The sequence below is a fragment of the Pyrus communis genome, chromosome 4 (genome assembly GCF_041283825.1).
Source record: "Pyrus communis isolate YQ-2024b chromosome 4, ASM4128382v1, whole genome shotgun sequence".
Lineage (NCBI taxonomy): Eukaryota > Viridiplantae > Streptophyta > Magnoliopsida > Rosales > Rosaceae > Pyrus > Pyrus communis.
This window is the reverse complement of record NC_142568.1, coordinates 20,292,000-20,319,076: the sequence shown is the minus strand read 5'-3', so window position 1 is coordinate 20,319,076 and position 27,077 is coordinate 20,292,000. Positions and strand designations below refer to the sequence as shown.

At 36.8% G+C, this 27,077-nt stretch overlaps 2 protein-coding genes across 4 annotated transcripts; both read right to left on the bottom strand.

Moving 5' to 3' along the window:
* Positions 1-233: 233 nt before the first annotated feature.
* On the bottom strand, positions 234-4,312 carry LOC137722490 (uncharacterized). 2 transcript variants are annotated; one of them, XM_068461504.2, is made up of 9 exons: positions 4,120-4,257; positions 3,825-4,038; positions 2,880-3,027; positions 2,376-2,526; positions 2,154-2,279; positions 1,983-2,063; positions 1,622-1,814; positions 1,268-1,538; positions 234-688 (listed from the first exon to the last, which is right to left on the bottom strand). In XM_068461504.2, exons 2-9 carry the CDS (start codon positions 4,020-4,022, stop codon positions 438-440), a joined length of 1,419 nt encoding a protein of 472 aa, XP_068317605.2. In that variant the 5' UTR covers positions 4,023-4,038; positions 4,120-4,257; the 3' UTR covers positions 234-437. The 2 variants fall into 2 exon arrangements, with proteins under 2 accessions (XP_068317605.2, XP_068317604.2); XM_068461503.2 differs by having other exon boundaries at positions 3,825-4,312.
* A 2,843-nt stretch (positions 4,313-7,155) lies between these two features.
* Positions 7,156-14,042, bottom strand: LOC137722612 (mediator of RNA polymerase II transcription subunit 33A). 2 transcript variants are annotated; one of them, XM_088692858.1, is made up of 13 exons: positions 13,823-14,042; positions 13,398-13,693; positions 12,887-12,997; positions 12,215-12,568; positions 11,691-12,007; positions 11,464-11,555; positions 10,996-11,377; positions 10,616-10,826; positions 10,421-10,535; positions 10,074-10,235; positions 9,267-9,909; positions 8,878-9,084; positions 7,156-8,691 (listed from the first exon to the last, which is right to left on the bottom strand). In XM_088692858.1, the coding sequence occupies exons 2-13, from the start codon at positions 13,649-13,651 to the stop codon at positions 7,595-7,597; spliced, it is 3,945 nt and encodes a 1,314-aa protein (XP_088548984.1). In that variant the 5' UTR covers positions 13,652-13,693; positions 13,823-14,042; the 3' UTR covers positions 7,156-7,594. The 2 variants fall into 2 exon arrangements, with proteins under 2 accessions (XP_088548984.1, XP_088548985.1); XM_088692859.1 differs by lacking the exon at positions 13,398-13,693 and having other exon boundaries at positions 13,823-13,947.
* Between the last annotated feature and the right edge of the window lie 13,035 nt (positions 14,043-27,077).

The window sequence follows — 27,077 nt, the reverse complement described above, 5'->3', positions numbered from 1 at the left end:
TTAATTTAGGATTCCAAAAGCAATGGTTTTTGAAAGAAAAACCATATACATGATTCTTGCGAAAATCACTTAAAGTGTTTTTCTAGGATCCACTGGGATTTACTAAGGATTGGTTTAAAAAACATTTCATCACATGCGCTGTTAGTCATTTTAAAGCACTTCCAAACAAGACCGTGAAATTTTCATGTCACCATCTCAAATAATAATTCCACCATAACAATGAGAAGATGAGATGCAAACCCAAAAATCAAGCTTTATGGAAAGCAACATTAGTAATTTGAAATCATTTTATGATACAAAGCAAGAGCACTTCCAAGAAACCTAATGATACAAAGCCACTGATGATATCGCGCACATCCACTCACTAGGCTGCCCAACTAAACTATTTCTCTAAGAGCAGCTTCATGGCCCTTAAAAGCAAAAAGATAATCTGAACTTCAGTTTGACCACACATGAACAAGACCATGCCTATTTCCGGTATATATCTCATTGCGATCTTCATCATAGAAGAGAGCAGTTACGTCTTCCAAAGCCTCAGCGACTGTGCTTCTCACCAGAGATGAGTTGCTTAGCTTCCTTGAGGAGCCAGTGTTGCCTTCTGTGTCATCGACCTTGGGACCACCATTGCTCAGATTTATTTTGGCCAGGCATTTTCCGGTTAAGATATTGCTGACATGAATAGATCCAGCTGCAACAAAAACCAAATATGAGATGACAAAATATCCTCCAAACTTTCTTCATAACATCAAAGCTTAGTCACTGTTTGCATCCATAAAAACAACCAGCTCGCAATTTAAAGGAACAAACTAGTTTCAGTGTTAGGTTTTTAGAAAATGACATTGACCATCTTTTGATCTATCAGCTGTTCGCATGTGTGTATTTACTAGAAAGATGCCAGGAACTATTGCTTGAGCAGAAAGATAAGGTAATGAAGTTCATTAAACAGTCACAAGATATATCAAGTTACATTTCTTTTATGGCCATTTAAAAATAAACCAAATTAAGTTTCGGTTTTGAGGTTTAAACCCCATACTATATGTTACAGCCAGCATGAGCAGGAAGAGAACAAGGTTAACTCTGTACCCAACTTCAAAAAACTAGACATGAAAAGGATGTCCCAGTTGACCGTGTATATCTCCCACAGATTTATTACTAACCAGACAGTGGACACACATGATCATTAGGCAAGATAATTGTTCTGAGAGCAGCCAAGAACTATAAAACCACTGGTTGTATTAAAAACTGAACAGGGAGTGGAAAGAAATACCATTTCCTTCTGACCAATGATCATCAGAATCGGCCTTGCAGTAAGATATGATAAGATCCTGATCGCTTGTTATATAAATGTTATTGGTATTGCAGTCAGGATGCCATAACAAGTGATCCTCAAACGCAGTGACAAGTTCTCCACGAAAGTTCCAGACAGACACCAATCGATTTCTGAATGTCAGGAATAGCTGGTTCTCATACAGAAAGATAAATGCTGATGGAGTTATGAAGTCTGTTCTGCTAACTTCCATCAGCTCGGCATTTCGAACCTGCAAGATAATTAAAAGTTGCTCAGCATGGATAATCAAGGCAGCAAAAAACCAACTGCCATTAATTGCAATAATTTACTTACATCCAGAATCTGAAGATTCTCATTTTCTTGCTTGACAAGAAGCTTTTCATTGAACTGTTCTATGAAGTCCACCTTCTTATTTCTATGAAGTAGATGATTGAAGTCTTTGAGAACTGTGCCATCTTCTATTGACAGAATTTTCAGAGGAACATGGCTACTAGCTCTGTTATAAATCAACAGCATGATGCCTGGACTGTTACAAACAACAGAAATCATGGAGTGCAGCGAATGCAGAAGAATTATATCAAGAACTTAAGCATCACCCATTGGTTTGTGTGAGACACTAACAACAAACTATGCAAAGTAAGCACAGCCGTTTTTCAACTAGAGATTGAGGTTAGGGAACATGACTAAGACATACCTGATTTTGATTTCTTGGACATGTTTGTCTGATATAGAGTACAGCATGGTATAGTTTTTAAGATCAAACACCTTGTATATACTGGCCCAGTACCACAAAAAGGGGATGTCCGTTAGTATCCTATTGAATTTGGTAAACATATATTAGAAACGTTACACAATGAAAACCTACCTATCTTGTGCTGAGTATGTCAGCACCTTGCCATTAACATCATCAAACTCTACAAACCCAGGCCACTTCAAAGACTCAGACTCGAAAAGAGAAAAACCAGCTTCTGGCTGTCCCCTCCTTATATATCTAGCCAATGAATAAACAATAACAGAACATAAGAAACAGATAACCTATGATGGCGCTGAAAAAGCTACACATAAATACTGAGTTCGATCTACCCACTCAATCCTTGTGGATCTGCATTTCAAAGAGCTGAAGTTGTCTGAAGCATACACCGAAACTGTGATGAGTGAATCGTTGTTCTTATTATAGAACAAGCTTCGAATGACTTCATCAGGACTAACATTCATGAAACAAATCCTCTCATTTTTCTCTGCAATATGAATAGCCAACTGAGAATAGGTAACAATATGGGCATGATAGAAGTTTTTCAAATGTTTTATCAACTGACTTACATATAAAATTCCATTCACCCACGGTTGGGTCTTAATGTTCGTTCAATCCAGTCTTGTTTCTACTATTCTAGTCATTTTAAATTCAATTATACTATTTAAATTGCGTATCTCCTCCTACAATTATTGGGATTTATCTTTCAATGATTGACTAACATAACCTATTGTAATATCTGCTACATTGGGAAAAATATACGGAATATAAATGTATAACAACTGGGTACCCATAATAAATACTGTTCTGCATATTCAATACAGTTTAGCATGTTATTACCTCTACTAAAAGCTGCGCAAACACCAGAGTGTGCGAGAGCAAAGACGATGTCACGTGCAGAAACTATCTCAATGACCTTTGTCCTTTTCATCAGAAAAGGCAATATGGCCGAAGAATGCCCCTTGGGATCATGAGTATCATATTGCTCCTGAAGCAGAAATTAACTAATTAGATACCGAAAAAAAAGAAACATAACCACCATGATACGCTTGACATATAAAGTAAGGACTACCATGAATATCAACTTTACTGTTTTGACAGTAAAAGAAAAAAATGTTGGGTCATAAGTTGGAGACATTTGTTAGAGTGACCGTCATACCCCCCACGTGCTGTTACCAATCCACTTATGTTATACCACACTAATTATTTACCAACACTATGCCCTAGGTCCCTAATATATGAACCCCTTCACCCACCCATATCATAACACATGGATTAGCAACATCACGTGACTGCCACACAAAAAATTATTCCATAACTTGAGTTTCTAATGCTCCATAATACGCGGAGTAGACAATTAATGAATTCATTTCCCATTGCAAAGTTCTCAGAGGGGCAAATTTAGTAGGTAATTTAATTAATAAGACCACAAGTTTTACTCTAAGGCCAACTTCAGCAGAATCTACAGAAACAAACCCTAGACAATAAAAAAGTACAGAAACCAAGACGACAGCGAAATATCAAACATGGTCACTGAACCCCAATTCAAAACATCTCTATAATGTCAAAAATGGCCACTGAACCCCAATTCAATTTCAATTTCAAGTTTCAAGTATCTTACTTTGCTTAAAAGAATTGTTCTAAGTTGAATCCCCAGCAAAATATCAAACAGAAATAAATAACGCAACAATATAAACAAATTTTCAGGTGAAAAAATTGAAAATATTCAATTGCATTGGATTAATAATAGCAAGAGGAAATTAAATAAATGAGAAGAAAACGAACCACGAGGTGCATGTTGCGGAACCTCTCCTGGGAATTGCTCATCCCAAAAGCCCGATCACGCTTCGAAGAAATCTCACGCCTCTGAAGCTTCTTCACGCTGTTAACGAACCCATCGGAACCACCCCTCCTCTTCTTCGCCACCACTCGCCGCCCCGAGCACGGCCGAGGACTCGCCGATATCCTCCTTCCCACTTCCATTCTCAACCCTCAGATTCTGGTTCATACACCACCCAACATATATTCGAATTCAAATTCAAATTCAAATATTTTACATATATTATATATATACACACACCCAATATCCTCCCTTCAATATAGATGAAATCGAAGCCTTTTGGATCACAACAATTCCCCAAGAACCCTAATTTTGTCCATCATCTGGAAAGCGCTTGTGAGAGGGGTTGAAAATTGGGAGAGCTTTGATAAAGCGTCCGAGAACCAGCTATTAGAGATAGAGGGAGAGAATTATATATTAATATAATCAGAATAAAATAGCAGACGATAATTATCAATAAATAAATAAAAATGGAAAAAGATGGGCACGTTCCAGACATGTAATTACAATTAAATAAATTATTAATTTCTATTTCCAGATTTTCTGTAATTTTAGAGAAATTTTTAGTTATGACAGGAATACGGATAGTACATCATATGTTTTTATATAAATGATGGAAAGTTTTAATTTTTAAGTTACTAACCTTTTAACTTACATAACCCATCATATCTATAAAAACACATACTCTACCATCTGAAAAATCTCTCAAAATTTTGAATGTGGCCCGCCAATCCGACACCGCCAAATGCTAAGCCCTACCATCATTCTTTTGGGTTTTTTTTTCTTTATTTATTTATTTTTTTTACAAACAATCGATAATTTACTCTAAATGATTCTATGTTGGGGGAAGAGTTTAAATACGGAAAGTAATATATATTTTTTTTCTTTAATGTTGAAGGACGTAGTAGAGTTAAAATTACTAAGGTCTTGTTTGCGCATGCCTATTCGGCATCGAATAGTACTATTTAATAATATTTGGTGTTTGGTGTTATTTTGTATTAAATTAGTACCGGATTATTTATGAGGTCCGGCCTATGTGTATGCTGGACAACTTCTACACTCCAAATCGTCGGTATTATTAATCAGGTCGTTGGAAACAAAATCGAGCTGACTGTTTTTCCGTCTCTCCCTTGCTAATTACTCCAACGCCTTCCCGATCCATCTTCTCAACCAGTATTCCTTCTCTCTCTCGACAAAGAAGGAACCAGAGTTTGGGGTGTGTGACTGTATATGGTTGATAGGGATGAGGATTGGGTGGTGGAATAAGTTGGAATTGGGGCTAATCGATGAACAGGCCATCGACCTGTATTTTCAGATGCTCATGGTGAACATCCATGGTGGCAACGTTTTTGTTTGGATCAGAGGTGGTGGTTTTTAGTTTTTTCCCATCAAATCAACGGGCTCTAATACCAAATTTGGTTTTAAATTGTGAAACTCAATGTCATAAATGTTCTTCAATCTTCTTTTGAGGAAGTAAATGAACATGATAATCTTTGATTCTTTGTGCATCAGCAACTTTTATTAATAGGAGGAAGAATAACGGACAAAAATCAGTGTTCTAAAAAATGGCTTAGGTGCTGGGCGATGGTGATCTGAGGCGTTTTATTGCAAATTGGTTGGAAAAATCGGTTGGGCTCTAAGCGGGCTAGGCGGTTTTTTTTTTTTTTTTTGAAATTAGAAAAAAAAAATCCTATCTACATTACTATATTTCCTTATTTTCCTCCTATTTTGCATTTTATGTGGTTTTAAATTGTGAACTTATTGTACATGTGTCATCGTACAATACTGTTCGCTATGGTTATATGACATATATACTTAATGTGTTTTTAAATTTTGGACTTGTTGGATACTCTTTTTTGCATTTTATCATTCTTTTATTATTTTATCCATGAATTTCATATAAGTATAATTTTTTATAAGTGTCAATATGCACCTAGCCGTCGAGGCGCTAGGTGCTAGCCTGCCGCCCGACTAGCACCTAACGTTTTTTAGAACCTTGATAAAAACAAGTCCAAGATGAATTGAGGTTTTTTTTTTTTTTTTTTTTTTTTTTGTAAAACTGAGAATAGATCTTATTAGTGCTCTTTAATTTGTTTATTCTCTTAAAAAGTATATAGACTTTTGTTTTTTAAATCCTATTTTTAATCTGGTACTCCGCCAAATGCCCGATTAAATAGTCAATATGATCGACTAAATAGTCAGTACTACCGGATGACATATTATCTTATTTTATTAAAATAGTCAGTACAGTCTAAACTGCCAAACGAAACCTAAGTGCGTGCATTTGGAACGACCACATTTTTAGTTTCGAAATTATTACAAGGTTTACTTTTCTCATATTCCACTATTAAATTTTGCATTTTGGACGTTTGACTTTTTGGTCATTGGTTAACTTGACGACATGCCGTACATAATACTTTATAAATTGACATGAAAATCACAGCTCTTCTGGATCAGGCCTTTTAAAGAAAGAAATTCTCATTTTTCAATAAAAAATAGGAATACTCTCTTGACTATTAGATTTGACTTTAATGAAATTCTGTGGTTGAGATTAAATCACAGGCCACAGAATCTCAACCACATGATTTCATTAAAGTCAAATCTAACAGTTAAAAGGATGTTCTCATTTTTTTTTAAAAATCGGAATCCCTCCCCTTAAAGGCTTCCCCTTCTGATCCCCTAAAAATAATCTTCAATCGATGCTTCCTACCCAAAACATAAACTAGTTGCACAATTTTATCTCAATGTTGTAAGGGTAGCTTCTAGGCAGTAAAAAAAAAAAACAAACGAGTTGCGTATCTACCATGTCATAAATTCAACGGAGAACAACTCATTTCGAAAATCACCTTGTAAAGTTGGAGCAAAATTTAGTTGGCCCTGAGCATTGGTTCCATATGGGGGTCTGGTGCCCCCCAACTTCAAAGGTTTTACGCAAACTAAGATGCAATGAACTTATAGCTCAAAGTGATTAAGATTTAAGAGTGTTTATCATTGCAATCGACGTTCTCTATTCGAATTTATCTTCCCACTATCGCTTGAATAAACAATACTAAAAATAAAAGAAAAAAAGGCAGAGGACGGCGACGCCAATGATGGGACAAAATGACTGTTGCACCATGGATATTCATCGTGCAAGAACAAAATGACCATCAGGCGGGGGAGTTTTGGGCTCGGCCGCTGAACATGATGTGGTGGTCGAGGGATTGGCGTTGGCCACACGTTGTCAGGTACGAATGTTGTACCTGACAACGTGTCTCTCGATAAGGTCTGTTGTCATAAGCACAAATAAAATATCCTCATTGCTCGGGTCAAAAACTAGCGTAACAACAGTACCATCTCTGGACCAATCACTTTAGTTTCAATAACAAATTGGCAGCTCCTCCATGGATCATGACCGTTTGAACATCTTCTTGTTCGTCGTCCAACTCCCAGATAGACAGTGTGCGGGTGGACGGGTTGTGCGCACACAGCCACGGACACCCATTCCCGACTGGGTACTCTATTGACTCATCACGTTTACTGAAACAACATTTCTAACGAGCTCTACTGCTTGTAGTAGAGAAGCTAGCACTATCAGTGTTCTCGATCATGAACGGGTCCAACCAATACAACATTATGTCGGCGATGTTGTGGTGGTACTCCGGGCTAAATCCCTATAAAAATGTTACTGAGTGAATAAAAATGTCTACATCTTGAAAAAAGTTTGATTTCAGACTCAATCCAGTACATTTACTACTAATTCCGCGGCAGATCCTATGGCCGACGCCCCACCTCTTTCGAGAAGCGAAATGGCCAGTTCAGATTCATGCCACCCTCTCAACCCGCTGGCCAATTTCCTCAACGTCTCCACCTTCACTTCTCGTATCCACATTGGAGCAAATTTCACCATCAAACCCACCAAACAAGAAACATAAGCTTTCCAAGTAGCTGGATAACAACCAAGTGATATGTTCCCCTCCAATGACGCTGCCAGAAAGTCCATGTGGATCCCGACCACCCTGGCTCTTCTAGAGTGTGCCCATGACGGCAAGTTGTCTCCGATGCCCCATTCAATTGAGCCCGACAGAATCACCAGATATGCCATTGCATACCCCTCCATTACACAAGACACAGCATTCACCTCCCCAAGTCTCTCTTCCTTTGATGAGAGCAACCAGTTTGGGATGGTTTCCCGGTACAGTTCTTGAACTAGCTGGACTCCGCCTGCCACGCACAAGAGACTTGCACCAAGTGAGGCCACTTCCTTTATCTTTACAATGGATAGGCTCTGTGATACCTGACTAGAATTCAAGCGAGGGGAATCCGTGCTTGCACATCTGGTGGCTAATTTCACAGCATACTCTGCTACTATTCCTACAATCACATCACTCACATGTTGGACAACATGTATTGTCCGACAAGAGCACAGGTATAGAAACCCAGGTGCCACGAAAGGACGAGCATTAATATCTGTGACAGTAAAACCCAATAGACCATTCACACCACTTTGACTGGACAAAGAAGAGGTTGAAACATGGAGCGTGCCAAGAAATGAGGAGAAGCAACTTCTCAGAAGCTGCGCAAGAGCATCTTTGTTTTGTCTAAATATGGCGCGAGAAGTTGCTATAACAATGAAATTATGCCAGCGGCGGACCTTTTGAGCCCACAAACAGCCTACAATAGGCATGCTAGGCCAATCACAACCTGATGGACAGCTGTCCAAGGCCAACCCAGCAACAGCATAGATGTATTCAACGCTCTTCTCAAGTTTGAAAGTAATGGTTAAACTCACAAGAGCAGCCAGTGGAAGTGGGAGTGTTGCAGTTGAAAGCTCTGCATGGCAATAAAAGGGTTTTAGTATTGGAAATGCAAAGGATATCCTTCGGTGAGTATGACCTTACATAAGTTGAACCAATCATTATCAATCTCTATGAGCATCTGTGTGTGAGCTATAGCACCATAATAGGATTATCAGAATGAATCCTACTAAGAATATGAAGACAAACGAAGTTTAATTACCAGAGGCACAGCTCGGAACATTGACACCAACAGCATCGAGTATTTCTTTTATTTCAGACTCAACTGATTGAAGAACCGCTGCTGGACTAGGCCAATCTATTCCATTCATAGGCACTGGCTTCCATATACCATGAGTAACTTCTGCGGAGAAGTAACTAATTATGGCAGCAAGAGAAGCGGGCAGAAACTCAACGAGGTCTCTCAGGCCTGCAAAAGCATTTAAGGGATCATTAGAAGGAATTTCATCTAAAATTTAAGAAGTAAACTAAACATCCTAATTTCCATAAAGTTACATATCCATCAGCTGTATGAAAGAAGCCGAATTTAGAAACAAAAGCTAAAACCATTTAATGAGCTTCGACTGACAAGTGCAGTAGCATCCGACTAACCTGTTATCAGGTCCCGAGATGAAAGCCTGCCATGGGTGCAAGCAGTTAACATGGCCTCAAGGACAAAAGGAATGGCTTCCAATACCTCCCAAGCAGTAAGCACTGGTCTCTGACACGCATCCTTTCTAGTATCTGCAGGGGAGCCACTAATACTGGCGCTTGATGGTCCAGAAGAGTTACTTGATGGTGCCCCACTTCTAGTTATTTTCCAGTAAATCATACTTAATATCTTATTAGCAACTTCATGGACAGGATTTCCACTAGAGAGACTGGAAAGTGTTGAAGCTGTACAAGATTTGTGTTGACGGTACCAGGCTTGTAATTTTGGATAAGAATCAATGTACATAGCTTCCACAGATGACGATTCAAGCTGATCCCCACTGCCGTTTGTCTCATTCCGGGCAGGTGCAATGTGGCCATTGCGCAATAACAAAAGATACTCCAACGTCAGCACACCTCCAACTGGTCCTCCTCTGTCCGTAATGTATTGCTCAAGAGGTGGTCTATAAAATTTCCATAGACGAAATAGAAAAAGAAATGCCAAAGAAAAGACCATGTAAATGGAGGACTCGTCACCCATGCTTGATTTACGTGATCCAAAGACCTCACAAAGCGGAATTAAAGAAGCTGCAACTTCAGGGACCTGTATGAATAGAGATTTTTTGGAGCCATAAAAACGCCAGAACTTCAGCTTCATATGACTTACTTGAAATAAAATACAAAGAACGGCTTTACCAGAAGAAACACATGCCAGGTTTAAGTAATTCTATGATATCAATATACAAACCATGAGACTATTTCACTCACCTTACCATGCAAAGAAAGGATGTGAACTGTATCAATATAGGAAGCTCCGAAAAGGAGGGCACTCAGCATTGACATATAATCAATTAAGTGACTTCTTGGTCCAGTATGATTCGGAGGTACAGGAGGAGAAAGAAGCTTCACCACAAAGCGCACAACATGTTCCTGAAAGCGGCAAAGTTCAAGGATCCAAACGTAATTCTCTTAATAATAATTTTCTTAAAAGCCAAACCATTGTCAAATTTGAAGAACGACATGAGTTAAAAGGCACCATTAGGCTCTTTGAGAAAAATAGGACTTGAAAAATAGTCAAATGTAAAATCTCCAGCATTACTGCATGAATTTTCAACCTGAATGTTCCATCCACTTCTGAGAGATGCACCACAAAGAATTTTTGCAGCGGCTGACTTCTCCTCATCAGACCCATTTAGTGCAATATGATATAACTTCTCTATCTCTTCTAAACTTGAACAGGAGAAAGAGAAGAAAATAATCAGCTAAAGATCAGCTCGTATTATACTAATTTCAGATGTTTTTCATTTTACCTTGAAGCTGGTGTCGTGATAAGGGAGTTTATTAGGGAATCCCTCAGTGATTCTCCTTCCATGAATGTTGACCAAGGGGATTTTTGAATTGGTGTTGTGTTTGATGGTGACATCGTGGACGCAGACACATAACCGGGCCAAAAATATGCTGATGTGTCAATTAAATTTCTTGCAATGCAAGCTTCCACAATAAGATGCCTCATGTCACCACCTGAAAAACATGGGAGGCAATGGCAAAATTATTACCGGAACCAAATTCAGAGACAGTAGAGGGATGCATGTTTACACTTTTTCTGTAATATGAGATCCACGCCTAAAACAAACATCCATTAATCATGATCAAATCAAAATGAGTGGTGAGACAGATTTCTAAAATAAACCTGCTTTGATACAGACGTCACCACCACTGCCTCCTGTTGTATCCTTTTCATTCTTGGAGTTACGTACAAAATGAGCTGATTTTGTTGCTGCAATATTCGCTGAATCAACCACTGATGAAGGAGGGCACAAGAGGCCAGAGAAGTTTCCAAGGGCCTGGAGAGAAGAAATCAGTCCCTGTTTCTTTGACGTATTAGCTTTACCACCCATTTTGTGTCCATATCCATTCTCCGTATTCCCAGATACAGTATCTCCCTGAATAGAAGAGGAATTCATTTTGGTCTCATCCTTCAAAATGTTAGCAATGGCCAAGGGGACAATAGACAGAAGAATACAAAGACGGGACTCAAGATGTGGTACAGGGCCTTCAACAGGGTCACGTTCCTGCAAAAGAAGAATGAAGGAGAAATTAAGTATCTATGCTAGTTTTTTTCCTTTCTAAATATATGCTGACATGGAGTAGTCTCAACTCGTTGCACAAGTCGAAGGGCTGAGAGCCAGAGTGCTAGGAAGGTTTCTTGCCAGCTTGCCTGGTTAAATACTTGCAGCGTCGTGATTCCTTCTGCGCTGGGTCAGTGAAATTAGGAATTAATTGAATTTCTTGCAGTTTTCTTTTCTTTATTCACTCGGAACTAAAGTCAGACATGCAGGCATGCATACATATAAATTCATTTGAGACTCTTCAAAAGGACTTTACCTGCAAGTATATCAATAACTGATTTAATAGAAAGTTGCTTCCCATCCATTGCATTTTCCATGTATATATCGAAACGGACCCAACAAGTGGGATGACCAAATCCTGAGTTGCAGTGGAATACTGGCTTCTGAGATCCATTATCAAGAAGCACCCCAATGAGCTGGTGCTTATTTAACTGGTATTTAAAACCCGAGACTCTTTGGATGTTGGCAGACAATCTTGCCAACGGTTCCACTGCAGACCTGAAATCTGACGATGCACGATGACGTCCTTCGAGAAATCGTAGCCTCTGCAGGAGGCCATTGAATATTTCAGGCCTATGAATAGACGTGGATTAGACAAAAAAAAGTTATTATTAGTCTCTCGACTATCAACATGTATCCTTTTTCATATGAATGTTTTTGGTTCACTGACACAGCAATGTAAGAAAATTATTAAACAGTGTGAGTTGTCAATATTGCATGGTTGGATTCTGACAGCATCTGCAAACTGAAGGTGAGAAATATTATGAATGAGAGGCTTACATATTCAAGTGAACAAGTCGAAGCAGAACCAAAGCTTTTCTGCTTTCAGTTAGTTTCGCCAGCACCTCTATGGCCAAAAAAGAATTCATTTTCCTTATCCGTTCACGATGTTCTTCAACTTTGAGATTCTGACTTTCTCTGGAATCAATTTCCATATTTCTGTAGTCTGCACCTCCGAAATCTGTTCTCGGCCTCTTTCGGGATGTCATTTTGAATCCCCAATCATCCAACGTGCTGTCAATCAAGCTATTGATTACACTGAAAAAGAACAAGACCAAGGCATGTCCAAGCTCCACAACATGAACCTTATAAGTCTGAGAAAGCTCAAGGGCAACATCAATGGATTCCGTTATCCTGAAGGACAGAAGAATGAAAATTTCAGCAGTTCATTTAATTGATTGAGTGCAAAAACCATGCTAACAATGTCGGTATTCCTTTTCCTAAACACTTTCACTTGTGCTAACGAAACCAAACTAAACCATCTAAACCAAATTAAACCATCTAAACCAAGACAGAAAATTTTCACCTAGTTTCGAAAATGCATAGAGATTAAACCATCTAACCAACCAACATGCAAAAATTCCACCAAAATTAAACCATCTAAACCACAATGGCATTAGGCAAACAGAAAATTAATCAAAATAGAGCATAATATAAGCTTGGCACACTCACTTTTCTTTGGAAACATCACCAGAAAGTGGACCACATGAAAATGCATATCTCCTTAGGAGTTCAAGATAAAGTCTATAAGCTTCTGGTTGCGACCATCTATGAGGAATCACCCTGCAACATAAAAGCACACAAAAACAAGCAATCAAACAAAACCATGATAACAATGTCAATGTGCTAATCGGGTAGCGAATTTCACCCCATTTAGCCATATGCGCTCCAAATTGAATATTTTATAATCTTTTCTGCACTCGAATGCGGCTAAAAGATGAGTGTCAAAATCGCTAGACGAAACTAATAAAAAAAGGAGCGAGTGGGGGAAGTGATGAGCGCGACCGATCCGGCAAAACAACTCAACAGATAAAAGGAAGTATCGTTAATTTCTTCATGCTCGTTCCAAGTTCGAATTACCATTTTGTGCAAATAAGAATCCCCTTCTTTACATGATTTCTTCTTCATATCGATAGATATAGGATCTATGGAGCAATTACTTAGAAGTACATTTTGTGAGTACCTGGAAGACAGCATGGAGAGGATATGGAGAGGGGAGAGGAGGCCGGAGGAGAGAGCAATGTCAAGAAACTTCCAAAGGGATGGTCGGTTGTGTTGGAAGCAGAGTTGGGAAACCAACACTTCCCCCAACTCAATGCTCGGAGCTGCCTCAACCCATTTCCCCACTTCCACCGCCCACTCCACCGGGCTCTCCGTCTCCCTCCGCTTCCCCGCCGTCACCAGCTCCGCCACCCGACGCTGCAATTCACTCCCCATTCCAAATTCCAGTAGACCCCACCAGCAAAGTTCCTCCCTTTTCTATCCAATTCATATTGTTTTGGATTTTCTCAAATTTATAGTTAAAAATTCCCAGCCGCTCACGCAACACAAATAATAATAAAATATTGGTATTTACAATTTTGTGTGCAAAGATGTAGGAGCACCTACCTCATCCACGCCCTAATCAAACTTAAAACTCTCTCCACGTATGAGAAAAGCTTCTACAACTTTCGGCACCGTTGAGTCGTGAGCAAATACCTCACTTACCCCAAGCCAGCGGAAGATTTGGTGCTATTGACCAATCTCTTCAACGACCAGGCGCTGCCGCTGCCCCTTTGAATTCATAGAGTCCTCCTCCCAACTCTTCGTTAAAAGCACGTTAGCTTGACTGTTGAAACGTCTAGATAGTAAGGGTCAAAATGACACGGTAATCCGGAGCATGCAATTTCTCGTTCTAATATTATAAAATATTTGAATAAAAATATAAGATGATAGAGAGTTTATTAAAAAAAATCTTACTTAAAAAAAAAATCTCTTTTAACATTTTTCATTGTTTAATTCAAATGAAATAATAAGCAAAAAATCTGTGCAGAGGCAGATTTTCTAAACAAAGTGATCGATTACTCGAATTGGTTCCTGCTTCCTTGTACCCAAAAAGTTGGGAGAGTTCGGTTCGAGCGTTCATCGATTAGTTGGGTCTATATGCTAATATCTTCAACAAAAACTCTCTATTTTAACATACATTAGTGTATTTATTATTTACAAATTTATTTTCTTTTAGATTTGATTATAATTTATCTATCATTTTATTTTAAGAAAACTAATGAAAATAACTTGAAAACTTTAAATTTTAACGATAAAGATAAAAAAAAAAAGTGAAAATGAATAGCAATATAATTGACTTTTTAGTTTAAAAATATGATTTTTCGTTAAAATGAACAATATCGATAATTTTTTGTTAAAATTCCTTTTTATTTTCCTTCTAGACTCTTTCATCTCTTTGTCATCGCTGAAGCAATTCTTTTACTCTCTCCATCTTTTTTCTCTAGAAGCAATTCTTATACTCTTGTCTTCTCCATTTTGTCTCCACCCAGGCACCCAGTTTCTCTAAAAGCAATTCTTTTTCTCTCTCTCCACTCCATTTCTCTCTCCCCTATCTTTCTCTAGAACTAGAAGCAATTCTTTACTCTCTCCACTCCATTTTTTTCTCCACCCAATCCTTCGAGACTCTCTCTTGTCTCTCTCTAAAAGTACAGGTGGGAAATCGATCTATTATGTTGTTAATGGATATCAATTAAGACTATTTAATATGATATCACTATAATATAATATAAAGATAAGATTGATAGTTATGATGATTGTGTAAAGTGAAATCAAACTAAATCAATCTTAATATGTGTTCATTAACAACGCAATATATTGATTTGTTATCTCTATTAAAAACAATTCTTTTACTTTTTCTCCTTGCCATTTGTTCTCTGCCCAATCTCATCTCAGCTCTCCCTTATCTTCTACGTCAAATCTTATCACCTCTGCTCTACATTGCTTTCGTAATCCTCTTTTTTCGTCAATTATTCGTCTCTAGGGCTAAAATCAAATACTGAATAGGTGGCGCAACGGGCACACAGACGCGAGCAGAACAAATAGAAAGGGTCGATAGGAAAGGTAACACAAAAGCAAAAGTCAGTTTTAATATTATTTTCAGTTTTACTTCTATTATTTAACGTTATATGTCGTTGTATCATCGACATAGACGTCAGTCTAAGTTGTATACCATTAAATTTGCTATACAACGCATCATCTGATTCAAATTTCAAGCCCAAATGCCAATGAATCAAATCATTTCTTACAAATCTACTGCCAATGAAAGACTTTTACAATACAAATGCAGCACAACGGTTATATTGTATTTGATTTTTATCACAAATGATCTTTGAAATTGTCTCACTTTATCAAGATAATCTTTGAAATTGAAAATCAATCAAAATTGTCCTTAAAAATAGATGTCGCAAATCAATCTACTCCTTCCGTTACAATCCCGTTCTATTAAAATTTTTGTTATATGATGACAATCATGACATGGCACATAAATAAGTCTCGCAAATCTAATTAAATATTACCATGTGGATTAAAAATATTTAAATAATTAAAATTTTATTTTTTTGTATTATTAAAAACTTTTAAAAAAAGAAAGAAAAAAAAAAAAGAAGATGTGTTCATTTTCTTCTCTCCCAACCGAACACAACCACGCCCAAATCCCTTCTCATTGAATTAATTTCTCAATTAATGGGGAAATGAAAGGAGAGAAGTAACAGCAGGTGAAGGGACCGAAGGAGGTGGTGATTGCACCGTGGGTGCAGGGGGTGAGTTATCAGCTGGTGGAGGACCATATTTGGAACCAGATGGAGTGTTAGACAAATAAGGAATATGGTTGGAGTCTTTGTGTAATTGTATATAATATTATTATTGGAAGAATAAGCCGTCCTACAGCCGTCCTACCTTATCCTACCTACACACTAGCCATCCTACAGCTGTCCTACCTACACACTAAGATGGCTACCTTGTCCTCTACAGCCGTCCTACCTACACACTAGGACGGCTACATTGTCCTACCTACACATTTGTATCATATATATATATATCCTTGTAATCTTGTAGAGAAATATAATGAAAAATTAAGCATTCTCTTCCATAAGCATTCTCTTCCATTTGCATTCTCTTCCATTTTTCCACATTCACGTATCAATAACAAATACATTTTTTAGCCTACATACCTTTTTCTACATGGAGGAGGTGTGACTATGGGGGATAGAGGAGATTATTCTGGTGCTTCTCCTTATGGTGCTAGTGGAGAATCGGACGAAGGGGACAGGACATCAGCTGGAGGAGATGGGGACTCCGTGGATTGAGGTGGCGGTGAGGCTTCTGCTGGAGGTGTTGGGGAAGATTAGGGAGGGGGAGAATCTTTTGATGGATGTGGTGGGGAAGCATCTGGTGGGGGTTCTGACGTAGCCGGAGGAGAGGCAGCTGGTGTAGAAGGTGGTGGCGATGCTGCAGGAGGTAATGACGGGAGTGGAGAAGCAGTAGCTATTTTTTTGGCTTATTATGTCAATTCCATCACCAAACTTTTCAAAGTTGTTGATGCATTGGCAATTAAAATTGTGAGGAGGAATTAGTGCAGATGTGACTGTGTTCAGGTGGGAGGAGGACTAGGAGATGTGTTCTTTTATTTTTCTTTCCTTTTTTAAGTATTTAATTATACAAAAGATAAAAATTGTTTTTAATTATTTAAATATTTTTAATCCACGTAATAATATTTAATTAGACTTGTAAAATTGTATATGTATGTCATCACATAACAGAATTTTTAACGGAATTGTAACGGAATGACTAGATTGATTTGTAACACTCATTTTCAGGGATAGTATTGATTGATTTTCAATTTTATGGACCATCTTGATGGGTGGGTCAATTTTATGGACCATTTGCGATAAAAATCCTATTTTATTTAAACTATTTATAACTTTCTTTGTCAATTAAAAAAGGGTAAGGAGATAATTTGATCTTTTATTACACAATAAATCATGAGTAGTAATGTAATTTCGCATAAATTAAATTTTGTTGTTTTTTTTTTTCGATTCTTCACCTACATGTGGCAGAAAACAATTATGCACATACACCGTGGTGTGTGTTTGAGCTCTACTAAAACCCCTTCTCCCTAACAACTAACAATCTAACTTATTAACTATCGTTTGTAAAGAAAAATCTAAACTATATATTAATAGAACCCTTTTTGTCAGCCAAAAGAGGGTGAAAAAATTAATTAGTCTTCTATCACAACTAAAAAGTTAAGGACAATAACGTAGGGTGAGTCCCCTTGGCATCGCGCGATGATGGTGGGTCCCTTGACCCCGCGTGTAGGGTGATTCCCCTTAACTCCACGTGGTTATCGATGTGTGAATCTCCTATGTGTGACCCACTAATTTGGTCTCACATGAAGGGGTGTTGAAATGTTTCATATTGACCGTATCAATGAGATGTCCCACATCGACCGTATCAACGAGAAAAGAAGAGTTTAAATATCTTAACCCCATTCCAACTAACACATTTGTGATAAAACCTCACACTTGACGGATTATGCAGGTGGTAATTACCAAGTTGAGAACAATATCGATGTTGTTAAAAGTGGACATTTGGCCCATCTATCTGATAATTCTACAGTTAATACTTACGTTTATATTATACTTGTACTATAAAAGTTGTCACCTTATCAAATTTCAAGCCCAATTGCCAATTCAATAAAAAAGATTCTTACCAATTCTCTCTTTTGCTTGTCGAATAAAATGAACCCACCAGGCGGTGCAACCTACCGCCTCCAAAGCTTCGACCTTCCCTCAATGAAGATTTTACCTTTAGAGCAACTCCAGCGTTGCAAATGCCCCTTAGGGTAAGTCACTATTGAATAGCCTCTAATGAACAATAACTGTCTTTTGCATCTACACCTCTACACTGAATAGCCATGACAATAAGTAATAAAATATTAGTATTTTTTTAATTTTATAAAATAATACAAAATAATTTTATTTGTAATTTCGGATAAGATTTTCAATCGTTCTCATTGCGTCACGTGTCATTATCCGATAAGATAATTTTTTATGATAGATTTTGATAAGATATTTATCCAATGCCCTCGTGCCACGTGTCGTTAGCTTTTTCAGAATCGTTAAGGATAGGTTTCCGATAAGATTTTTAACCAATCACGTCGCTTCACATGTCACAATCTGAAAACAACCTTTGATGATGGATTTCGATCAAATTTTTAACGAATGATGGCATGTCACGTGACATTATCTACAACATAATCCTTTCTTTTTCCTCCATATAACCCATCATCCCAAACCAAAAATCACACACCAAAATCAAAATCTCTATCATTATTCATAGTTTCTGCTTATCAAAATTTTTGTTATTATTCATAGTTTCTGCTTACTTCTTACAATGTTTTCTTCTTTAAGGATGTTGTGGGAAATTGAGGAACAAGAGAAAGAATTGTTTAAGCAAGGGAAAGAAATATTCAATCTCCAGGTGACCCAAAATAAGATGGAAGACGAAAAGGATGAAGAGCGTAGAATGAGAGATGACGAAGCAAGAAGCCAAAGCGCCTCACATTCTCATTGAGTCATCCAAGTTATGGCTCATATCTACAGGCCCAGTTGTTCCACAAACCTTGATTGAAGTAGGCAACGACGAGGTACATATCTCTTGGACGATTATTCTGTCCGTAACAGTGCATTTCCTGATACGTACTTTAGACATCGTTTAGTAATGGAACGACATTTGTTCAACAAAATCACGATTGCTGTTTGCAACCATGATTCTCTACTTTGTGCAAAAAAATGATGTTTTTGGTGTTATGGTTCTCCTTCCTGAGCAAAAAAATTACTACTGTCTTGTGGATGCTTGCATATAGAGCATCTGCAGACCAAGTGGATGAGATAGAGAGGATAGGGAAATAAACCATTCTTAAGTCCCTAATGAGGTTTTGCTCCACAATCGAATCTCTCTACACCACAGGGTACCTCCGTAAACCTACTGAGATGGACTTGCAAAGGCTTCTGAAGAAGGCCAAGATGCGAGGTTTTTCTGGGATGATTGGAAACATCGACTGTATGCACTGGACTTGGAAAAATTGTCCAAGTGCATGGCTATGAGCTTATGCGGACAGAAAAGAAGCAAAAAGTATCATTTTGGAGGCAGTGGCATCATTTGATATATGGATTTGACACGCTTTTTTCGATGTTCCAAGGGCTCAAAATGACTTCAATGTCCTTGCCCAATCCCTAATGTTCAACGGTGTCCTGCAAAGAAAAACACCAAAAGTCACGTACTGGGTCAACAGACATAAGTACCATGGGCCATACTACCTAGCAAACCACATTTACCCAAGGTGGTCATCATTTGTCAAAATAATGCCACGTCTGCAAAGTGCAAAGGAAAAACACTTTGCAAGCTGTCAAGATGGGTGTATGAAGAATGTGGAGCGTTGTTTTGGTATCCTCTAAGCTCGTTGGGTGATTGTCAGGGGTGCTGCCAGAATGTTTGATTTAGAGTTGCTTCGATCTATCATGATGACGTGCATCATTCTTCACAACATGATTGTGGAAGATGAGTACGATTATGATGTCGTTGATGAATATAATCCAGACACGATGAACAATTCCAGAACACAAATATATTGTGTTCATGAAGCCACTGAAGAACCCGTGCAACACGAGCCATTACAAAAGGATGGACGTTACAATGAAACGCTCATTCGACGATATACTGCGATTCAGGACCCATATATGCACAATACTCGACAAATTGACTTGATAGAGCACCAGTGAGAATTGAAACAATCTCAATAAACTTAAGTTCATTTATTGTGTTTGTTGTTATTTGGTGTGTTTTTTAAGTTCATTTAGTGAGTTTTTTTCTTTTTTTTTGGTGTGTTTGTAATTTTATCTAATCTTATTTGGTGTGTTTATGTCCTTTGAATAGGACAATCTTTGACAATATTCCAACGTTCCCACTGATTGAATGATTTGTTTTTGCTTTTGGTTTTGGCATTATACCAAATTTGTGCTTGAAGTGTCTACACAATGCGGGAGAAGAAATAATTATAATCAAAGTAGCTAATGTAAATTTGGGTATAGTACAAACAAATAAATAATATATTGTTACCTGATCCACCAAATTTTCCCTACTTCGAAGATTACTACTAGCTTGTGCCAAGGCGTCTCTCCACATACTAAACGATTGGCTAAGTATTCTCTAATGACTGGACATCGATTCTTTGGTTCTTTTCCCACCAATTTTCTCAAGATAATTGGTATGAATAAGACTCCACATTTCTCGCAACTACATCTCATTACCCATAATCGGATCATGAGTCACTTCAACCCAGCTATAACACAACGTAACATCTTCAATAACCGTCCAATTCGTACCTGCATCATTAATCATTTTGCTGGAAACCAATTGGATTGAAACTTTGAGAGAAAGATTGGAATATGGTTGAAAGTATTTGAGAAAATATGAATTTGTGGTGTAAGGTAGAAGATAATAGGAAAGTATTTATAGAAAAGTAAAATCATTTTTTTTTATTTTTTTTATTTTTTTTAGGATTTTTTTTATTAATTTTTTTATTCACATAATTAATCTCTGTCGTTGGATTAAAAAAAAAATTGAATTCCAACCCTCTAGATTGTGCCACGTGGCACAACAGTAAAATTTCAATTTTTTTTTACTTTTTATTTTTTTTAATTTATAAAGGCGAATAACATGGATTGTTGATCTCAAATCCAACGGCTAAAATTAATGAAGGTTTGAATTTTTTTTTCTACCATTAGAAATCCAACGGTCCATAAAATGTAACCATTGAAATCCAACGGACATGAAGAAGCCATGTGGCCTCCCCAACGGTAACTTTCAAAAATTGCGCCGCCAGGCCCCACGTCTGAAAACGTGTCGGAGACGTGCCATCATGCGCGCTTGAAGTGCACGCGTCTGACGCAAAAAACACAGAAACATGGCTGATGTCTCTCTAACGTCAGCCTTGCGTCACCTGGCCATCTGGCTCTCGGGCCAGCTACTCATGTCGGGGCTCTCCCTTGGGCTTAATCGCCAGCATGGGTTGGACTTGCTTGCTGGGGCGATTTGGCCCTGTGTTGATCGTCAGTCCATCGGGCTCCAGCATACGCTGGAGCTACTCTTACCAAACTGCACGACCATTTAATAAAAAAATGAGCAAAGTGCAGAGGCAAAGGCAAAGGCAAAGGGAGTTAGAGAGGTTGGTGTCCTTGGTTATATGAAATAACAACTGCAATTCGCGTTGCATGTTACCAGGGCCGTCTCTGAGATTTCAGGGGCTCTGTGCGAAATTTATAAAAAGACCCCTCCTTAAGATAGTTTAAAAAAAAAGTAGAACAATGTATTGATGTTTGAAAACAATCACTTAAATCAAAACAAACTTTAGCACTCACTGATTACAAGTTTACAGATGTGATTAATCATAAATAAAAAAGCTGCAAACATACCCTTCACTAAATAATCAAAAATAGTTCAATCTTAAACAACAAAACATGGATAAAAACTTCAAAACCCTAACTTTATAATTTCACTTGAATATATGACATTATTCTATAATAAAATTGAAAAACCATCATTTTTTGGGGTGTTATTATTGACAATTAGAATATCTCATTGTACTCCAAATTTTTATATTGAGTAATGCTAGAGAGACTAAATTTGTAGATAAAATTTTGTAAATTAGACATATGAATTGATGATTGGATTATTATTTGAGCGTTGATATACATGCTCATTTCCTATTGGTGACACATCATTTAGTTTAGTTTTTCTAACATTACCCTTTTATATTTAAAAAGAAAAAAAATTACTCTTATAAGGAATGCAATGAGATTTTAAAATGCTAACAAGATCCATTTTCTAAATATAGAACATTATTACATAATAATATTAGATTGCAAAATTTTGGGATCCCTTCAAATTTGGGCCCTTTGCAACTGCAACTTTCGCCCCCCCCCCCCCCCAAAAAAAAAAAGCCACCTCTGCATGCCATGCATGTGCATGTTGCTATGTGTCATTGTCGATGTCTTTATGTGCATGTAGGGGTTGGGTACGTGTCAACAGTAAAAGACATTGGCTCTTTAGTGTTTTTTTTTAATAATAAGTTATTGATAAAGAGGGGGAGAATTCGAAACTATTATAATAATTTAGAGGAGTGAGAGTTTCGAATTCAGAACGTATGTGTGAAAACCTAATACCTTATTTACTAGGATATTAGATCACAAACAAACGACGCATTTGTTAATCGTTAATGTCGGATGCATATTTGTCAACAATTTTTTTTTTTGTTTTGTACAGGAAAGTGTTTTGGTTACAATGAAGCAAAACCAAATTCTTATTAAAAACCTAAAAGCATTTTAAAGTACTTCTTGAATAATGGCAAGTTACATGTTGCTAAAACAGCTAAAAATATTTTCAAAAAACCAAAAACGTTTTTACCAACATCTGTCATAAGAAGTTGTGAGTACTTAGTTGCAACAGTGTTTCAAATTATTTTTTCAAAAAGCTTTTAGATTTTTAATAACTTTTTTATATATGTCGAATGAAAGCGCTTACATTTATAAGTGATCTCTATATTAGAGAGGAGTTTTAGTATTTTTATGATATCCTCAATTTAAGAAATGTTGATCAGGGTTTTTAGCACTTTTTAAAACAGTGCCAAAGGACACATGATTAGTCAAACTGCAGATACAAATATGCCATGATTCCATGAAACTGGTATTTTAGAAGCTTCCAAAATATTGCATTGCGTGTGCAGAATTGACGATTAATGAATGGAAAAAAAAACAAGAAGAAACACAGTTAGACACGTAATTTCAAGTGGAAGTCTTTCATTTTACTTTTTTTTTTTAAAGCGACTAGTTGATAACTTCGTCAAATTAGTCCATTTTTTCAGGTATCCAATATACAAAGGCATTTCGGCTTCCTATTGGACATCATGGTGTGATTCACACGCGTCACACATCAAACCCAAGATGTTTTATGTTAAGTATGAGCCTGAAATTCGTCCACATCCACTAGGCGACATCGAACGATTAATTTTTATTTCTCGTAATCGTGGAATTTGTCATCACGTTTTTGGGATCCCTGAAGTCTTGAATGGATATGATTGATTCTGCCAACGAAATAGACCCATAACCTATTCTGAATGCTTTTTCGAGCTTGTCCCCAACCGCTACATCATCTCGTAGTTGTTAAATCATTTATCTTTCTTGTAAAGCAATTTGTTTTTCTTCACATTATTCTTTTTTATTTGTCTTACTCATTGAGGATGCTATTTTTCTCTCATCATTTTTATTTTTTGCTTGGTCATTTTTCAACGATGAATAAATCCCTTCAAACGTGTGGTTTACGTTATTTAAGCTTTCATTTGAAATATGAACATCTAAGCTAAGCCCTAGTGCTAGAGAAGACAACTGCATTGCCTATTTTGGTTCCACCAAAGCAATTAGCCATTACTAAATTTATTGTCTTTCCATTGCTTGGTGGCATTGCTAGTTGGCAGGACCATTTTTAGGTGTTTTAATGTATGTTGTGTTGATATGATTTTATTGTAAGCGAATAGAACGTTTATGTCACTAGTTACGACACAAAAGAGCCACTAAACTTAACCAAATTTTGACGATAAAGACCTTTATATCGACATGGTAGGCAAAAGCAACTCTTAACGATGAATGCCTCTGTATCAACATGAAAGTGACTACTAACAAATCTAATTCTCGCGTAATGGTCTGTCACTTAGTACTACGATCTAATAGTATTATTCTTCACTTGTAAGTGAGAGGTCTTAGGTAATTACATTATTACTAGCCCATTGTGAGGCTAAGCTCATCTCCTCCCCTTTAGTGTAAATAATATCGTTTGTTCAAAAAAAAAAAAAAAAAACAAAAAATTCTCCCATGATGGCCTAACTACATACACTAAACATAAATAGATATCATCCCCCTACTTACAAGTTAATATCTTGATAAAGTTTAAGTTTGGTAAAGCATAGAAATATCTTGAATAATAATCTTACACATGTCACAATCCGAGCTTCAGTCGTTAAATATATAGCTTTAAAACACTGGATCCTTTACAAATTTTATTTCATCGTTTGAGCGCAACCTAACGTATTGCAAACCTAAACTTCTAAACTGCATATTTATGGAGCTTTGTTTGTGAACCAAAAATCAATAAAATTATTACCATACCCTTTTATATTTAATTGAAAGAAAATTAACAAGATAAATATGGACATTAAAATAATTTCGCATAAACAAGTTTTTGTTTTTGCTTTCCTTTTCTCACCTACACGTAACTTTAGTTTTACTCATCTCCTTTCTCTCTCCCACTTCCTACTTTTCCTTTTTTAAATTCTTAATTTTAATTCTTTTTTTTTAAATTGTCATAAATTTAAACACACACATAGATTGTGACTTTTATCAATTTTATTTAATATAACTTTTTTTAGAGATAAAGAAACGATGAACATACATACCATGTCAAACGTAACTAAGAAATGCCATCACAATTTCATACCTACTAGCCTCTCCACACGCACTAATGTGCGTGTGAGAGGTATTTTTGCATCACAGGTGCTATGTAACCCTAAAGGTGTATTGTGTTAGTTTTTTTTTTTTTTTTTTCCGTCATGCCCCGCCCCCGAAATATATGTTTTGGGGAGTATTAGTAGGCCCGACTTACAATCATAGTTAATTTATTTCCATTAATCACATTTCTCTTAGTCAATAATTCAAATTCTTACAAGCTATCCATATTTTCTTAAATGTCAAAACATATCTTTAAATTAACATTTGAATTCACTATCATTAGTCATCATTCTCCAAATAATTTCCTTCATCCCACGTAATCCATAACAATTAATCGTACCAACACATACAATTTCACTTCCAATTTAGAACCATTTCCTTCTCTTAGATCAAAATTCCATCTAAATATTAATTCTCGATTATTTAAGGCTGCATCTAACCTCTGCTAGACTGCTTACGTACTCTTGAGTAGGATCAAGCCTTTCGTAGTTCACATTTCCAAAATTCAAACCAAAACCGAATATGTTCAATTAATCCAATATATATACCACAATTGTGTTAATATTCAAACCACATCAGATAGACCTCAAAAGCATAATTAGAATAATGAAATTCGTATAAAAGCACAATATCAGCTCCCTGGCCGTGCACCGCCGCACGCGCTTGATAAGCTCATATCTATATATATTTTACATCAAATTCACTTGTCTTTTCTTAGTTAGGTCCTTATATTTTTGAGCTATTTACTTTGTTTTTGTGTTTTGTAGGATATGTCAAGTAAAGAAAAGAAAAATAGCACAAGTGGAATTTTAAGTAACAAATTCGTCAAAACTGCCTGTACACGTCAGCTAACTTTGGAAGCAAGTTGCAGACAGCTCAGAATGAATTAGAGAATGAGCCTTATATGCTTGGAAAGCTATGGATGTTTATTTTATGGAGCATTTTGCGGATTGTTAATATCATTTTTCTAGAAGAAGTTATGGCTGTTTTAACACTAAAAGGTTCCCAAGAGGCTGAGCAGTTTGTAACTGACAAGAAAGCATTGAAAGCAATAAATCCAATAAAACTAACAGCCAAAACTGATGCAGCCAAGAACAAGCCAGCTAACACCTATTCAAATATCAGAAGAAATGGAAAATTAAGTGAGAGTAATAGGCATAAAGGCTGCCCAAAGAGTTATAATTGTTTTAGCATTTCCTCTCACTTATTGTCATCACTAAATGGCTATTAGTGGGGTGAGTTATGGAGAAAAAATTGTGGCAGCAAAAAAGAAGAAAAGATCTACAGGTTGCAACAGCAAAGGGGGAGAAAAAGTGTGAAAAAAAAGATAGAAAAAAAAAAGAAGGAAAGCAAGGAAAAAAGGCAAGGCTGCTGTGTTGGGGAAGGAAAGGAAAGAGGAAATCTTGGCATTCTCTTTTCTCGGATTTATCTTCTCAAACTCATGTATGTCTTTTGGTTTAATTTGAGAATTATGTGTAACTAATTTTTAGTAGTTAGGGGCTGTTTTGAAGCTTCGAATATGATTGCAAGTTTGTTATGACATTTCATTTGAATTACTTTTACAAATGGATGAAAATTGGTTCACTACTTGTCTCATTGATGAATTCTTTATGTGTTTTCTACGGATGCATACTTAGTAAGCATATCTAGGATTCTAATGCTATGAATATATGTGTGTCTGCCCTTGTCGAATGAGGACCTACATATGTTCTAGAATAGTACTTGTTAATTGCGATTAACATGTGAATCAATTTCTAGGATAAGTAAGACAATGCTAGTACTTACGATGCCTTGTGATGACTCAAACTCTTTTCATTTTTAATGATTTCTACTTGTTAAATCTATGAACACACCATTCTAGATTGCATGTTAGGGACTAAGTTAAGTTGAAAACGCTATTCTCTTAACATACTACATAAGAAAGAGTAATAGGTTGAGTTCTAACATTGAGCCAACTTGAGCATCTTCATCGAAAATGAAAGGAATTTGAATGAAACATAACATGTTTGCATGATTATTTGGTGGTGGATAGCAATTCCCCTAACTAGTTTTTCATAATTTGTGAACTACTTAAAAATCTGTTTCTATTCTGTTTTTGTTCGATTTAATTTAAATAGAAAATCAACTCCAAAAATCCCAAAACTTTGTGTGAGTGTAGCTCTGTGTGTCTAGTATCTTCATATAAAATTTTGTAGACTTTAGATAAGTGTAAGTCAGTCTAATAATTATTTTTCAGTGACTGGTCAGTAGGGACAGCAACA

Bases quoted from the DNA above. Each gene is read 5' to 3' on its own strand.
- LOC137722612 (XM_088692858.1), bottom strand. From the start codon at position 13,651: ATGGGGAGTGAATTGCAGCGTCGGGTGGCGGAGCTGGTGACGGCGGGG. The intron at 11,378-11,463 runs GTTGAGACTACT...CTTCTTTTGCAG, and splicing joins CCCTTCGACTTGTGCAACGA to GAACGTGACCCTGTTGAAGG. The intron at 8,692-8,877 runs GTAATTAAACTT...ATTGCCATGCAG, and splicing joins TGTTCCGAGCTGTGCCTCTG to AGCTTTCAACTGCAACACTC.
- LOC137722490 (XM_068461503.2), bottom strand. From the start codon at position 4,022: ATGGAAGTGGGAAGGAGGATATCGGCGAGTCCTCGGCCGTGCTCGGGG. The intron at 3,028-3,824 runs GTTCGTTTTCTT...TTTCTGCTTCAG, and splicing joins TCCGCAACATGCACCTCGTG to GAGCAATATGATACTCATGA. The intron at 1,539-1,621 runs GTAAGTAAATTA...ATTATCTTGCAG, and splicing joins AGAATCTTCAGATTCTGGAT to GTTCGAAATGCCGAGCTGAT.